Source organism: Pseudophryne corroboree, chromosome 3 (genome assembly GCF_028390025.1).
Source record: "Pseudophryne corroboree isolate aPseCor3 chromosome 3, aPseCor3.hap2, whole genome shotgun sequence".
Taxonomy (NCBI): domain Eukaryota; kingdom Metazoa; phylum Chordata; class Amphibia; order Anura; family Myobatrachidae; genus Pseudophryne; species Pseudophryne corroboree.
The window spans coordinates 2,846,242-2,861,965 of record NC_086446.1 but is presented as its reverse complement, the minus strand read 5'-3'; the positions used below and the strand labels follow the sequence as shown (position 1 = coordinate 2,861,965).

The 15,724-nt window shown below is 47.5% G+C and overlaps 1 protein-coding gene across 1 annotated transcript in view; it reads left to right on the top strand.

Annotated features, from left to right (window-relative positions):
• Positions 1-15,724, top strand: part of LOC135056555 (uncharacterized) — a 637,874-nt gene that overhangs the window by 549,631 nt on the left and 72,519 nt on the right. The window contains exon 7 of the mRNA XM_063961888.1: positions 13,061-14,278. Within this exon, the coding sequence (XP_063817958.1) occupies positions 13,061-14,278 (1,218 nt within the window). The remainder of the gene's footprint in view (positions 1-13,060; positions 14,279-15,724) is intronic.

The following is a 15,724-nucleotide window of genomic DNA, read 5'->3' as shown; positions in this document are numbered from 1 at the left end:
GGGGAGCTGGAGTATGGAATTACTAAGGGGGGAGCTGGTAAGGAGGAGCTGGTGTGTGGAATTACTAAGGGGGGCATGTGTGAGGAATTACTAAGGGGGGAGCTGGAGTGTGGAATTACTAAGGGGGAGCTGGTGTGGGGGATTACTAAAGGGGAGCATGTGTGTGGAATTACTAAGGGGGGGCATGTGTGTGAAATTACTAAGGGGGGCATGTGTGAGGGATTACTAAGGGGGAGCTGGTAAGGGGGGAGCTGGTGTGTGGAATTACTAAGGGGGGAGCTGGTGTGAGGAATTACTAAGGGGGAGCTGGTGTGTGGAATTACTAAGGGGGAGCTGGTAAGGGGGGAAGCTGGTGTGTGGAATTACTAAGGGGGGAGCTGGTGTGAGGAATTACTAAGGGGGAGCTGGTGTGTGGAATTACTAAGGGGGGGCATGTGTGAGGGATTACTAAGGGGGAGCTAGTAAGGGGGAAGCTGGTGTGAGGGATTACTAAGGGGGGAGCTGATGTGTGGAGTTACTAAGTGGGGGAGCTGGTGTGAGGAATTTCTAAGGGGGGCATGTGTGTGGAATTACTAAGGGGGGAACTGCTGTGTGGAATTACTAAGGGGGGAGCTGGTGTGTGGACTTACTAAGGGGGGAGCTGGTGTGTGGACTTACTAAGGGGGGAGCTGGTGTGTGGAATTACTAAGGGGGGAGCTGGTGTGTGGAATTACTAAGGGGGAGCTGGTGTGAGGAATTACTAAGGGGGAGCTGGTGTGTGGAATTACTAAGGGGGAGCTGCTGTGTGGAATTACTAAGGGGGGAGCTGGTGTGAGGAATTACTAAAGGGGAGCTGCTGTGTGGAATTACTAAGGGGGGAGCTGGTAAGGGGGGAAGCTGCTGTGTGGAATTACTAAGGGGGGAGCTGGTGTGTGGACTTACTAAGGGGGGAGCTGGTGTGTGGAATTACTAAGGGGGGAGCTGGTGTGTGGACTTACTAAGGGGGGAGCTGGTGTGTGGACTTACTAAGGGGGGAGCTGGTGTGTGGACTTACTAAGGGGGGAGCTGGTGTGAGGAATTACTAAGGGGGGAGCTAGTGTGAGGAATTACTAAGGGGGAGCTGGTGTGAGGAATTACTAAGGGGGAGCTGGTGTGTTGAATTACTAAGGGGGTAGCTGGTATGAGGAGTTACTAAAGGGGAACTGGTGTGTGGAACTACTAAGGGGGGAGGAAGGTGTTTGGAAATATGAGGGGCAGGTGTGTGGAATAACTAAGGGGGGATCTGTTGTGATAATTACTAAGGGGGGAGCTGGTGTGTGGAATTACTAAGGGGGAGCTGGTGTGAGGAATTACTAAGGGGTGGCATGTGTGTGGAATTACTAAGGGGGGAGCTGGTAAGGGGGGAGCTGGTGTGTGGAATTACTAAGGGGGGAGCTGGTGTGAGGAATTACTAAGGGGGGAGCTGGTAAGGGGGGAAGCTGCTGTGTGGAATTACTAAGGGGGGAGCTGGTGTGTGGACTTACTAAGGGGGGAGCTGATGTGTGGAATTACTAAGGGGGGAGCTGGTGTGTGGACTTACTAAGGGGGGAGCTGGTGTGTGGACTTACTAAGGGGGGAGCTGGTGTGTGGACTTACTAAGGGGGGAGCTGGTGTGAGGAATTACTAAGGGGGAGCTGGTGTGAGGAATTACTAAGGGGGAGCTGGTGTGTGGAATTACTAAGGGAGGAGCTGGTGTGAGGAATTACTAAGGGGGAGCTGGTGTGTTGAATTACTAAGGGGGTAGCTGGTATGAGGAATTACTAAAGGGGAGCTGGTGTGTGGAACTACTAAGGGGGGAGGAAGGTGTTTGGAAATATGAGGGGCAGGTGTGTGGAATAACTAAGGGGGGCATGTGTGTGGAATTACTAAGGGGGGATCTGGTGTGAGAATTACTAAGGGGGGAGCTGGTGTGTGGAATTACTAAGGGGGAGCTGGTGTGAGGAATTACTAAGGGGGGGCATGTGTGTGGAATTACTAAGGGGGGAGCTGGTAAGGGGGGAGCTGGTGTGTGGAATTACTAAGGGGGGAGCTGGTGTGAGGAATTACTAAGGGGGGAGCTGGTAAGGGGGGAGCTGGTGTGAGGAATTACTAAGGGGGGAGCTGGTAAGGTGGGAGCTGGTGTGAGGAATTACTAAGGGGGAGCTGGTAAGGGGCAGCTGGTGTGTTGAGGGTATGCTTGTCAACCATCCGTCCTCGGACAAGAGACATCATGAGACATCACCAAGCACAGGTTTTCCACTGATATTCTTATGTAAGTAAATCCTATTTATTTCTACTAATTTTAAGAGAAATAATAACAAAATATCAACGTATATTAAATATATGTCTATATTTATTATTATTTGTATTATATTTGATTAAAAAAACTGATGGTGTGCCTTGGCAATTTTAAAATCTTGATTAGTGTGCCACGAGTTTAAAAAGGTTGAAAATCACTGGTCTAGACATTACCACCGTATTTGGAGAAAGTATGTGTCTTGGTGTGAATCCAAGAAGGCTCCTACGGAAAGTATGTGTCTTGGTGTGAATCCAAGAAGGCTCCTACGGAAGAGTTCAGTTGGGACGTTTTCTCCATTTTCTGCAGGCGGGTGTGGATGTGGGCCTAAAATGGAGTTCAATCAAGGTCCAGATTTTGGCCTTATCTGTTTTCTTTCAAAAACAATTGGCCTCCCTTTCAGAAGTTCAGACGTTTGTGAAAGGGGTGCTGCACATCCAACCTCCATTTGTGCCTCCGGTGGCATCATGGGACCATAATGTGGTGTTGCAATTCCTTCAATCAGATTGGTTTGAACCTCTACAGGAGGTGGAATTGAAGCTTCTCACTTGGAAAGTGGTCATGCTGTTGGACGTGGCATCCGCAAGGTGGGTGTCTGAGTTGGGGGCCTTGTCTCACAAGGGCCCTTACCTGATCTTCCATAAAGACAGGGCAGAGTTGAGAATGCGTCAGAAATTTTTTCCAAAGGTGGTTTCGTCTTTCCATATGAACCAACCTATTGTGGTGCCAGTGGCTACTGACACCTTCACTGCTTAAAAGCAGCTTTGGTATAACCTCATGGTACTGAAGTGGACCCCAGCATCCTCTAGGACATATGAGAAAACAGGATTTTAATATCTACCGGTAAATCCTTTTCTCCTGGTCCGTGGAGGATGCTCGGCACCCAACCCAGTGCGTACTTTACCTGCAGTTGTTAGTTTTGTAGTTACACAGATGTTGTGTTACGGTTAAGTTCAGCATGTTGCTGCAATTGTTCATGCCTGTTGGCATGTGTTCTGTCGAATGCCATGTTGTGCGGCATGGTTGAGGTATGAGCTGGTGTGAATCTCACCATTAGTTTAAATGTCCGTCTCCCTGGGCACAGTTCCTATACTGAGGTCTGGAGGAGGGGCATAGAGGGAGGAGCCAGTTCACACTCTGAAAAAGTATTAAAGTGCCCATGGCTCCTGCAGAACCGTCTATACCCCATGGTACTGAAGTGGACCCCAGCATCCTCTACAGACTAGGAGAAAAGGATTTACCGGTAGGTATTAAAATCCTGTTCATGTGTTTTTCCCCTCATTTTTTACACTGAGCCTGTCAGCACTGGATGTCTGTTAGACTCTAGCATACAGGCTCCGACACTCCCCACCAGCGCCAAGACTCCTGCATGTCCTCTGCCAAGATGGGTACTAGCGGCGGGGGCCACTCCTAGCGACTAGCACCGCTGCTGCTGGGCAACCCCTGGACTGCGTGGCTGGCCATCGGGGCAGCAGGTAAGAGGGCCTGGATCACCGGGACCTGCATCTCAATCATGGTCTTCTCCACAACCCAGGAGATGGACACCGGCGCTGGCTGTGGACACTGGCACAGACCAGGGACTGCACTATACCACCAGTGCATATAGGGGCACAGGTTTACCATTACATGGTCCCCTCAGTACCAGTGGTTGGGACGCCAGCACAGGGGAGGGAGTGCCAGCCTGTAGCCCCTCCCCCAGCTTGCAGCACCAGTCCCACACAGATTTCCCACCATTTAGCTGTTTCCTCTCACCCTCTCACCTCAGAGACTCGGGCATCCATCCCAGAAAGCAAGCCAGGTCACTGGGAACGCTCTGTTCAGTCCCCCTGTAATAATATCTCCATGGAGCCAGGTTTTTACATCACTATTATCCTAACCGCCGAGTAGTTGATACAGTGCTCATAGCAGTTATTTTATTGTATATTCCTGCATTGTATGTGACTTGTGCTGGTTTCTGCTGTCTGAGTTTCTCATTTCAGCTCTGTAAAATATATATATATCTGTGTCCTGTTACCAGGTGTTTCAGCAGTGCTACTGTACGTTGTCACATACTGTTTTAGTGCAGCAGCACTGCTGAAACACCTGGTAACAGGACTGTTTTAGGCTACCACACCCTTGTTTGTGTACTATTGCGTGTGTGGCGACTCCTTTATCATTGCAGCTACAAAGCTAAATGTCTCAAACAGCCTGACCCCACAGTATTCCTGTCATGTAGAGTGTGCTCTGCATGGTTATCTGCACAGGATGTAGTACAGGATGGGCTCTGTGTGAACTGCTATGCTCCTCTTGGCCAGTCCACATCTCCAGCACCTACGCAAGAGCCCCCATGGGCTTCTTTCTTTCTCTCAGTTCCTGGGTACCTTAGTGGATCGGCTAGCGCCACCTATGGGACCCCCCCATGTTAGCACCATCTAATATTGTCTCTATGGCTAACCCTAGTGTTACACAAGATATTACCTGGGACTAAACCTTCCACTAGGTCCACTACTATGACTCCTTCATCACAGTCCACTGCTATATCAGACTCTAATGAGGGGAAGATACACAGTCTGTCACTGACTCCTGCAGAGGATTCTTCCAACACGGTGGAGGTGGCTCCTTTAATGGCGGCTATTAGACACATCCTTCAACTCACCGAGGTTGAACCTGAGCCATTTGCTAAGAAATCGGATGTTCCTAAGTGACAATAGGTTAAATATGAATTTCAGATCATCTTGTGGAAATTAGACTGGAACCCTGGAAAACTCCAGGTAAGTAGTTTCCTGTGTCCAAATGGTTAACCTCCCGTCACCCTATTTCCACTGAGGGTTGTGCTAAGTGGGTGACTCCTCCTCCAGTAGATTCGCATATTGCATGTCTAGTTGAGATGTCCATTCTACTCTTTACTCACTGAAAGAGCCCACTGATAGACACATTGAAAATTGCCTTTAATCTATTTTCTCTTACGTCCTAGAGGATGCTGGGGACTCTGTAAGGACCATTGGTTATAGACGGGCCCCGCAGGAGACATTGGGCACCTATAAAGAACTTTTAGTATGGGTGTGCACTGGCTCCTCCCTCTATGCCCCTCCTCCAGACCTCAGTTAGATCCTGTGCCCAGAGGAGACTGGGTGCACTACAGGGGAGCTCTCCTGAGTTTTCTGTGGAAAAAGACTTTTGTTAGGTTTTTTATTTTCAGGGAGCACTGCTGGCAACAGGCTCCCTGCATCGTGGGACTGAGTAGAGAGAAGCAGACCTACTTAAATGATAGGCTCTGCTTCTTAGGCTACTGGACACCATTAGCTCCAGAGGGAATCGGAACACAGGTCTCACCCTGGGGTTAGTTCCGGAGCCGCGCCGCCGTCCTCCTCGCTCAGCCGGAAGATAGAAGCCGGGTGAGTATAAGAAGAAAAGAAGACTTCAGATAATCCTGATGTAAGTGCGCACACAGAACACACACACAGCACTGATGGGTGCAGGGCGCAGGGGGGGCGCCCTAGGCAGCAATAAACCTCGTTTTGGGCAAAAAGGAACATATTAGACTGCGGAGGCAGCAAATAGAGGATACTCAGCCATTTTTATTAAAAATTTAAGCGGGACCGAAGCCCGCCGCTGGATCCCTCAGCACTAACCAGCGCCATTTTCTCCACAGAAGCTGCAGAGAAAACGCTGGCTCCCCGGACTCTCCCCTGCTGAAGCATCAGAGGGCTGAAAAAAGAGGAGGGGGGCACATTACAGGTGCAGTGAGTGGGAATAGATATATTATAAATATATAAAAGCGCTGTCTGGGTTATTCCAGTGTCAGTTTGGCGCTGGGTGTGTGCTGGCATACTCTTACTCTGTCTCTCCAAAGGGCCTGATTGGGGAATTGTCCCCTTATAGTTATATCCCTGTGTGTGTGGGGGGGTGTCGGTACGTGCGTGTCGGCATGTCTGAAGCTGAAGGCTCATCCAAGGAGGAGGTGGAGCAGATGAGTGGTGTGTCCCCGTTGGTAGTGCCGACTCAGGAATGGATGGATATGTGGCATATGTTGAATGCAAGTGTGGCATCTTTACATAAGAGGCTAGATAAAGCTGAATCCAGGGAGGCATCAGGGGGTCAATCCTCGGATTGGACCGACTCACAGGGCCCGTCGGGGTCTCAAAAGTGTCCCTTGTCACAAATTGTGGACACAGATACTGACATGGACTCTGATTCCAGTGTCGACTATGATGAAGCTAGATTGCACCCTAGGGTGACAAAAAGCATTCAGTGTATTATTATTGCAATAAGAGATGTGTTGCATATCACTGATGAACCCTCTGTTCCCGACACGAGGGTGCACATGTTTAAGGGAAAGAAACAGATAATACATTTTCCCCCATCTCATGAGCTTAACGAGTTATTTGAAAAGGCGTGGGAGACTCCAGATAAGAGACTGCAGATTCCCAAAAGAATTAATATGGCATACCCTTTCCCTACACAGGACAGGGTACTTGGGAATCCTCTCCCACTGTGGACAAGGCTTTAACACGCCTGTCCAAGAAGGTGGCTCTGCCGTCTCCAGACACAGCGGCCCTCAAGGATCCTGCGGACCGCAGGCAGGAGACTACATTAAAGTCTATTTATACACATACTGGTGCTTTGCTCAGACCGGCAATTGCGTCGGCATGGGTATGTAGCGCAGTTGCAGCTTAGACAGATACCCTGTCGGCTGACCTTGATACCCTAGATAGGGATACTATTTTGTTAACTCTAGCCCATATTAAAGACGCAGTCTTATATATGAGAGACGCGCAAAGGGACATTGGATTGCTGGGTTCCAGAGCCAATGCGATGGCTATTTCAGCGAGACGATCCTTATGTACCCGCCAATGGACGGGTGATGCGGACTCAAAAAAAAAGCATATGGAGGTTTTACCCTATAAAGGTGGCGTGTTGTTTGGGGATGGGCTCGCGGACCTGGTTTCCACAGCTACCGCAGGTAAATCTACCTTTTTAGCTTTTATTCCCCAACAGCAAAAGAAAACTCCACAATATCTGATGCAGTCCTTTCGGTCGCAAAAGTCCAGAAGAGGTCGGGAATCCTCCTTCCTTGCCAGAGGTAAGGGTAGAGGAAAGAGAACACCTGCTTCGGCTGGTGCCCAGGAACAGAAGTCCTCCCTGGCTTCTACAAAACCCACCGCATGACGCTGGGGCTCCCCTGCGGGAGTCCGCACCAGTGGGGGCACGCCTTCGTCTCTTCAGCCAAGTCTGTGTTTGGTCAGACGTGGATCCTTGGGCATTGGATATAGTTTCCCAAGAATACAAACTGGAATTCGAAGAGGTGCCCCCACGCCGATTTTTCAAGTCGGCCTTACCAGCTTCTATCCCAGAGCGGGATGTAGTGTTAGCTGCAATTCAAACGCTGTGTCAACAGCAAGTAATTATCAGGGTTCCCCTGAGCCAACAGGGAAAAGGGTACTATTCGACCCTCTTTGTGGTCCCGAAGCTGGATTGTTCGGTCAGACCCATTTTAAATCTAAAATCCCTAAACCTGTACTTGAAAAGATTCAAATTCAAGATGGAATCGCTCCGAGCAGTAATAGCCAGCCTGGAGGGGGGGGGGGGTGATTTTATGGTGTCCCTGGACATAAAGGATGCTTGCCTTCATGTCCCAATATATCCCTCTCATCAGGAGTACCTGAGATTTGCGGTACAGGATTGTCATTACCAGTTTCAGACGTTGCCGTTTGGGGTTTCCACGGCCCCGAGGATTTTCACCAAGATAATGGCGGAAATGATGGTGATCCTACACAAGCAAGGAGTCACAATTATCCCATACTTGGACGATCTCCTGATAAAGGTGAGATCAAAAGATCAGTTACTGAAGAACGTGTCACTCTCTCTGAGAGTGCTCCAGCAACACGGTTGGATTCTCAATCTACCAAAGTCACAGTTGGTTCCAACAACTCGACTAGCGTTCCTAAGTATGATACTGGACACGGAACGAAAGAAGGTTTTTCTCCCGTTGGAAAAAGCCCAGGACCTCCAGAACATGGTCAGAGACCTGCTAAAGCCAAAAAGAGTGTCAGTTCATCAATGCACTCGAGTTCTGGGAAAAATGGTGGCAGCCTACGAGGCCATTCCCTTCGGCAGGTTCCATGCGAGGACGTTTCAGTGGGACCTTCTGGACAAATGGTCCGGGTCCCATCTACAATTTCATGAAAAGATAACACTATCCCTCAGGACCAGGGTGTCTCTTCTATGGTGGCTGCAAAGTGCTCACCTTCTAGAGGGTCGCAGATTCGGCATTCAGGACTGGGTTCTGGTAACCACGGACGTGAGCCTCCGAGGATGGGGAGCAGTCACCCAAGGAAGAAATTTTCAAGGACTATGGTCAAGCCAGGAGTCCTGCCTGCACATCAACGTGTTGAAATTAAGGGCCATATACAACGGCCTTCGACAAGCGGGGAGTCTTCTTCGCAACTTACCGGTGCTGTATCAATCAGACAATGTCACAGCAGTGGCTCATGTGAACCGCCAAGGCGGGACAAGGAGCAGAGTCGCGATTGCAGAAGCCACCAGGATTCTTCGCTGGGCGGAAAATCACGTAAGCGCTCTGTCAGCAGTCTTCATTCCGGGTGTGGACAACTGGGAAGCAGACTTCCTCAGCAGACACGATCTCCATCCAGGAGAGTGGGGACTTCATCAGGAAGTCTTTGCAGAGATAACGGGTCTTTAGGGAGTTCCTCAAATAGACATGATGGCGTCACGCCTCGACAAGAAGCTTCGGAGGTATTGTGCCAGGTCCCGGGACCGTCGGGCAATAGCAGTAGACGCTCTGGTAACGCCATGGGTGTTCCAATCGGTCTACGTGTTTCCTCCTCTTCCTCTCATCACAAAGGTGTTGAGAATCATAAGACAAAAAAAGAGTACAGACAATACTCATTGTTCCAGATTGGCCTCGAAGGGCCTGGTACTCGGATCTTCAGGAGATGCTCACAGAAGATCCTTGGCCTCTTCCTCAAAGGAAGGACCTGTTGCAGCAGGGGCCCTGCCTGTTCCAAGACTTACCGCGGTTACGTTTGACGGATCCTAGCTGAGAAGGAGGTGATGGCGAAACATTATCACCGTATCTGGCGGAAATATGTCTCTTGGTGTGAAACCAAGAATGCTTCTACGGAAGATTTCCATCTGGGTCGTTTTCTCCACTTCCTACAGACAGGAGTGGATATGGGCCTGAAGTTAGGCTCTGTCAAGGTACAGATTTCGGTCCTGTCGATATTTTTTCAGAAGGAATTGGCTTCTCTTCCAGAAGTCCAGATGTTTGTAAAGGGAGTGCTGCACATCCAGCCTCCTTTTGTGGCACCATGGGACCTGAACATGGTGTTGCAGTTCCTAAAATCACACTGGTTTAAACCCCTTAAAATGGTTGAGTTGAAATTTCTCACCTGGAAGGTAGTCATGTTATTGGCCTTGGCATCTGCAAGGCGTGTGTCAGAATTGGCGGCCTTGTCTCACAAGAGCCCCTTCTTGATTTTTCATGTTGATAGAGCGGAATTGAGGACTCGTCCTCAATTTTTACCTAAGGTGGTGTCTTCATTCCATATGAACCAACCTATAGTGGTGCCTGTGGCTACAAGTGACGTGGAGGATTCCATGTGCCTGGATGTAGTCAGGGCCTTAAAGATTTATGTAGCCAGGACGGCTAAAATTAGGATAACAGAGGCTCTGTTTGTCCTGTACGCAGCCAACAAGATTGGCGCGCCTGCTTCGAAGCAGATTATTGCTCGCTGGATCTGTAACACGATTCAGCAGGTGTATGTACGGCTGGATTGCCGTTACCACATTCAGTAAAGGCCCATTCCACTAGGAAGGTGGGCTCTTCTTGGGCGGCTGCCCGGGGCGTCTCGGCATTACATCTTTGCCGAGCAGCGACTTGGTCGGGTTCGAACACTTTTGCTAAATTCTACAAGTTTGATACCCTGGCTGATGAGGACCTAGCATTTACTCAGTCGGTGTTGCAGAGTCATCCGCACTCTCCCGCCCGATTGGGAGCTTTGGTATAAACCCCATGGTCCTTACGGAGTCCCCAGCATCTTCTAGGACGTAAGCGAAAATAAGATTTTAAACCTACCGGTAAATCTATTTCTCCTAGTCCGTAGAGGATGCTGGGCGCCCGTCCCAGTGCTAAAAATCTGCAAGACTTGTATATAGTTATTGCTTACATAAGGGTTATGTTACAGTTTGAATCGGTCTTGGACCGATGCTGTTGTTTGTTCATACTGTTAACTGGTTATGTGTATTCCAGGTTATATGGTATGATTGGTGTGGGCTGGTATGAATCTTGCCCTTAGATTTACAAAATCCTTTCCTTGTATTGTCCATCTCCTCTGGGCACAGTTTCTCTAACTGAGGTCTGGAGGAGGGGCATAGAGGGAGGAGCCAGTGCACACCCATACTGAAAGTTCTTTATAGGTGCCCATGTCTCCTGCGGAGCCTGTCTATACCCCATGGTCCTTATGGAGTCCCCAGCATCCTCTACGGACTAGGAGAAATAGATTTACCGGTAGGTTTAAAATCTTATTTTTTTTCTCATGGGTGCTGTAAATAGACCAACCGTAGCTACTTACCAGGCTGCTAAAGCCATTGGTTCCTGGTAACAGCCCCTTTAGGAGGAATTATCCTCAGATATATCTGAGGATTGCATGTTTACTTGGCTCTTATGTAAGCAACTGCTTACATACATGAGGCCTCTTCAGATGCCGGAGTATTGGCAACTAAGGCATCTACCACCGCTATAGTGGCACGGTCCGTTCTCTGGCTCTGTACCTGGAAGCCTGGCCTTGATCCCAAAAAAACCTTGGAATTTCTCCCTTTTACTGGTGACATGTTATTTGGGGCTGAATTGGACATTGGCTGCAGCTAAGACTACTATTCTACCGTCCACACCGGCTCCACATGCTAGGAATTCTAATTTTCATACCTTTCATCCTCAAGGCAAAGCTAAAGGACAGGCCTTTCCCAGACACACATCCACCGCTAAGCCCAAGGCCAAGCAACCCTGAGCAGCATGTCAACCTTCAGCAAAAACTGTCAAGCCCGCAGCCTAAAGGGGCGGGCCTCTTCCTGGGGGACCCCATCGTGGGAAGCGGACTTCTTCACTTTGTGCATGTCTGGACTCTGACCACTTCGGGCGACTGGGTGCAAGAAGTGGTCTCTCACTGGTACACAGTCTCATTCAAGAGACACCCCCCCTCACATGCAGTTCTTTTGCATGGATCTTCCCTCAGACCCCCAAAAGGCTCTAATTCTGCAACAGGTTCTGCAATCCCTCCTACAGTCAGGTGTGATTATACCAGTTCCTCTGTCTCAATGCGGAGAAGAAAAGAGTGATCATCGCCTGAACCATCATTGGACCTGCAAAGCAACAATTGCTGGACTGATTTCTATCTAAAGGATTGGACTCTCCTAAAGCCACCACAATTCTGGTGAGGACTCCCCATTTTTGAACTTTATTTAATTTGGGACTGCCACTCCTCCAGCGTTGGAAGTGAGATGTACCATTCCTGGGACTGTGCCGTCAGCCCTAAGAAACTACTATTGTCCACCTGCAAAATTTGCTTCGTCCTATGAGAAATATTTGGAATAGGCGTGATGTGGTATACATATATATGGTGACTAGAAGCATCATGTTTACAGTGTATTATTCATGAATTAATAGACAATCCATCTGTTTTAGTGCTGTTTCCATTGCTTTTTGTATGTATCTATTTTTTAGGTGGGACTCACCTAATTTAGGCAGCTGCTTTCATCAATTTGGAAACACACCCCACTAGCGCCCTTTCAACCTAGGTTGGTTTCTCCTTTTCTTTCTGGCACATGAGTGTATATTGTGAAGATACCAGATGTTAGACTCTTGGTCCATAGGTTTTCCTAGATCCCTTGAGCTCGGTGATCACACAGGTAAGGAGGAGAGTAAAAACCATTAAATATCACTACTGCAACTAATAAATCCACATCTATATTAATACAGAGTTGAGAATTTACCAACATGCCAGGAATTTACCATAGCAGACCCTACAAAGTCCTCAACCTTCATTGGCAGTTACCTCAGATCTGTCCAGTCTTACCCAGGGTCATTGTTCTGTTGGAACTGTTTACAGCTGCTTTATATCCACCTGCATGTTGGTTCCCTAAGGTACTCACTGGATCTCACTCCTGGGGTACCCCAGCTTTACCCACCGCTGTGGAGGTTCCAGTCCTTTCCCATCCAGGTTCTCCCAACATTTCTCCAGAACAGGGAAAGGTCAACCTCTCGCCTCCAGTCCAGTACACAGAATGGCTCAACCTCTGTTCCCCTCTTCTCCCCCCTGCTACCTGGGGTATGTGTAGCATGTCTATTGGTCAGGAGTGATGTAATTGATGATGTAGGATGGGTGGGTCATACTTGTAAACCATGGCCAGGGATTTCTGATGTTTACTGCCTGGAAAAGATCTTCCTCCCGTCCTGGTGTCTGCTGGGAATCAGCCTGACCGCCGGGCACCATTTCAGAATTTGCGATGCTCCTGGCTAATTCCACTGAAGCAAACAAAAAAATCGCAGTACCATGAAAACAAGAATTGGGAGACCGGCTGGTGTGTAGGATAGTTCATATGTATTTATATCTATTGATATCTGTATATTGATGGTAGTTAATCATTTAATTATTACTCCCAACATATGCCCCTGTGATGGCAATTTGGGGACATTTCACCATAGTCTTTATTGAACAATTAAACTTGTGGGTAAATATTTATATTACTATATATGTATTTTATTTCCAGCAGATGGATGTAGCACCTGGAATGTCTCAGAGGTTCCTCTTGTTTTATCTCCAGATGGTGAAATAGAAGATAAAAACATCACCCAAGACTTTACAGAAGAAATCTCACTTACCCCATTTATACATCCGGCACATCACCGTACAGATATGTCACCTGATCCCTCTGATCATGGGGAATGTGCTCCTGATAACTCTGATGCATCTGTTACAGCTCATACAGTAGATACAGTGTTTCCCTCTACTATAGATGCCAAATGTTTTACACAGAACACAGAGTCTGTTACCCATCAGCCAGGAGAGAAGCCATTTCCATGTTCTGAGTGTGGGAAATGTTTTACAGAGAAATCACATCTTGTTACACATCAGAGAAGTCACACAGGTGAGAAGCCATTTCCATGTTCTGAATGTGGGAAATGTTTTACACACAAATCAGATCTTGTAAGACACAGGAGAAGTCACACAGGTGAGGGAGTATTTCTGTGTTCTGAGTGTGGGAAATGTTTTATACAGAAATCATATCTTGTTACACATCAGAGAAGTCACACAGGTGAGAGGCCATTTCCATGTTCTGAGTGTGGGAAATGTTTTACACAGAAATCACATCTTGGTAGACATCAGAGAATTCACACAGGTGAGAAAATATTTCCATGTTCTGAATGTGGGAAATGTTTTAGAGAGAAATCATATCTTGTAAAACACAGGAGAAGTCACACAGGTGAGGGGGTATTTCCGTGTTCTGAGTGTGGGAAATGTTTTGTACAGAAATCAGCTCTTGTTACACATCAGAGAATTCACACAGGTGAGACGCCATTTCCATGTACTGAGTGTGAGAAATGTTTTGTTCAGAAATCAGATCTTGTTTCACATCAGAGAATTCACACAGGTGAGAAGCCATTTCCATGTACTGAGTGTGGGAAATGTTTTAGCGATAAATCATATCTTGTTAAACATCAGAAAAGTCACACAGGTGAGAAGCCATTTCCATGTACTGAGTGTGAGAAATGTTTTGTACAGAAATCCGATCTTGTTTCACATCAGAGAAGTCACACAGGTGAGAAGCCATTTCCATGCCCTGAGTGTGAGAAATGTTTTACACAGCAATCAAATCTTGTTACACATCAGAGAAGTCACACAGGTGAGAGGCCATTTCTATGTACTGAGTGTGGGAAATGTTTTGCACACAAATCAGATCTTATTAAACATGAGAGAAGTCACACAGGTGAGAGGCCATTCCCATGACATGAGTAAGTGGAGTTACTCAGGTGGTACTTTATTTGCTATTGAGAATATTTTATTCAAAAAATAAACATCAGTCAGCATAGTGTGGCTCATTCAGGTGCAGTTCTTGCTGCTGCCATTGATATCTTGCCATCTGCAATTGCGATTATAAGCTAATATGGGCACAATCTAACCTGAGCATAGGGACGCCCAGTGCTGTTGCATCATTTCCATCCTGCAGCGTATAATTGCTGATATATCGGTACCATCATCGCAAATCAGGTCATGTTGGAGAGTCTTGCCTCTGAAGATGCGCAGGATGAGCTGCTCTCCTAGGGTTCTGAGGGCTCTCCAGTAACAAGTAAGATCGCAACTGCTAATTTATGTACAAACAGAAAATGGCGTCTGAATGGCAATGACACACCTACATTTACTCAACCACTCCCTGTTCCCCACCCCTAGTGCTGTCTTTATGTTATTCGCATTGCGACTAATTCCTTGATGTGATCGCCATCACAATTCACTTACAATGTACGTACAATCGCCACTTTGCGACCACAACTGAAAGAGCCTCAGTGTGTCTCCTGTTACTGGCTCTCTTTTGAACTAATTATTTTAATACTATAAAATAAAGCAATGAATTCATAACATCTATAAAATAAACATGGTGGATTACAATAAAATATGTTAAACTGTTCCTCATGAATCAGTCTGGTGCTTCTGTTATACTGATTACTGTGTGGTGGTGTGGTGATTACTATATGACGGTGTGGTGATTACTATATGGCGGTGTAGTGATTACTGTATGGCGGTGTGATTACAATATGGCAGTGTAGTAATTACTGTATGGTGGTGTGGGGTTACTGTATGGCGGTGTGATTACAATATGGCAGTGTAGTAATTACTGTATGGCGGTGTGGGGATTGCTGTGTGGTGATTACAGTATGACGGTGTGGTGATTACTGTATGGCGGTGTGATTACAATATGGCAGTGTAGTAATTACTGTATGACGGTGTGGTGATTACTGTATGGCGGTGTGATTACAATATGGCAGTGTAGTAATTACTGTATGGCGGTGTGGTGATTACTGTATGGCGGTGTAGTGATTACTGTATGACGGTGTGGTGATTACTGTATGGCGGTGTAGTGATTACTGTAGGGCAGTGTAGTGATTACTGTATGATGGTGTGGTGATTACTGTATGGCGGTGTGATTACTGTATGGCGGTGTGGTGATTACTGTATGGCGGTTTAGTGATTACTGTATGACGGTGTGGTGATTACTGTATGGCGGTGTGATTACAATATGGCAGTGTAGTAATTACTGTATGGCGGTGTGGGGATTGCTGTGTGGTGATTACTGTATGGCGGTGTAGTGATTACTGTATGACGGTGTGGTGATTACTGTATGGCGGTGTGATTACAATATGGCAGTGTAGTAATTACT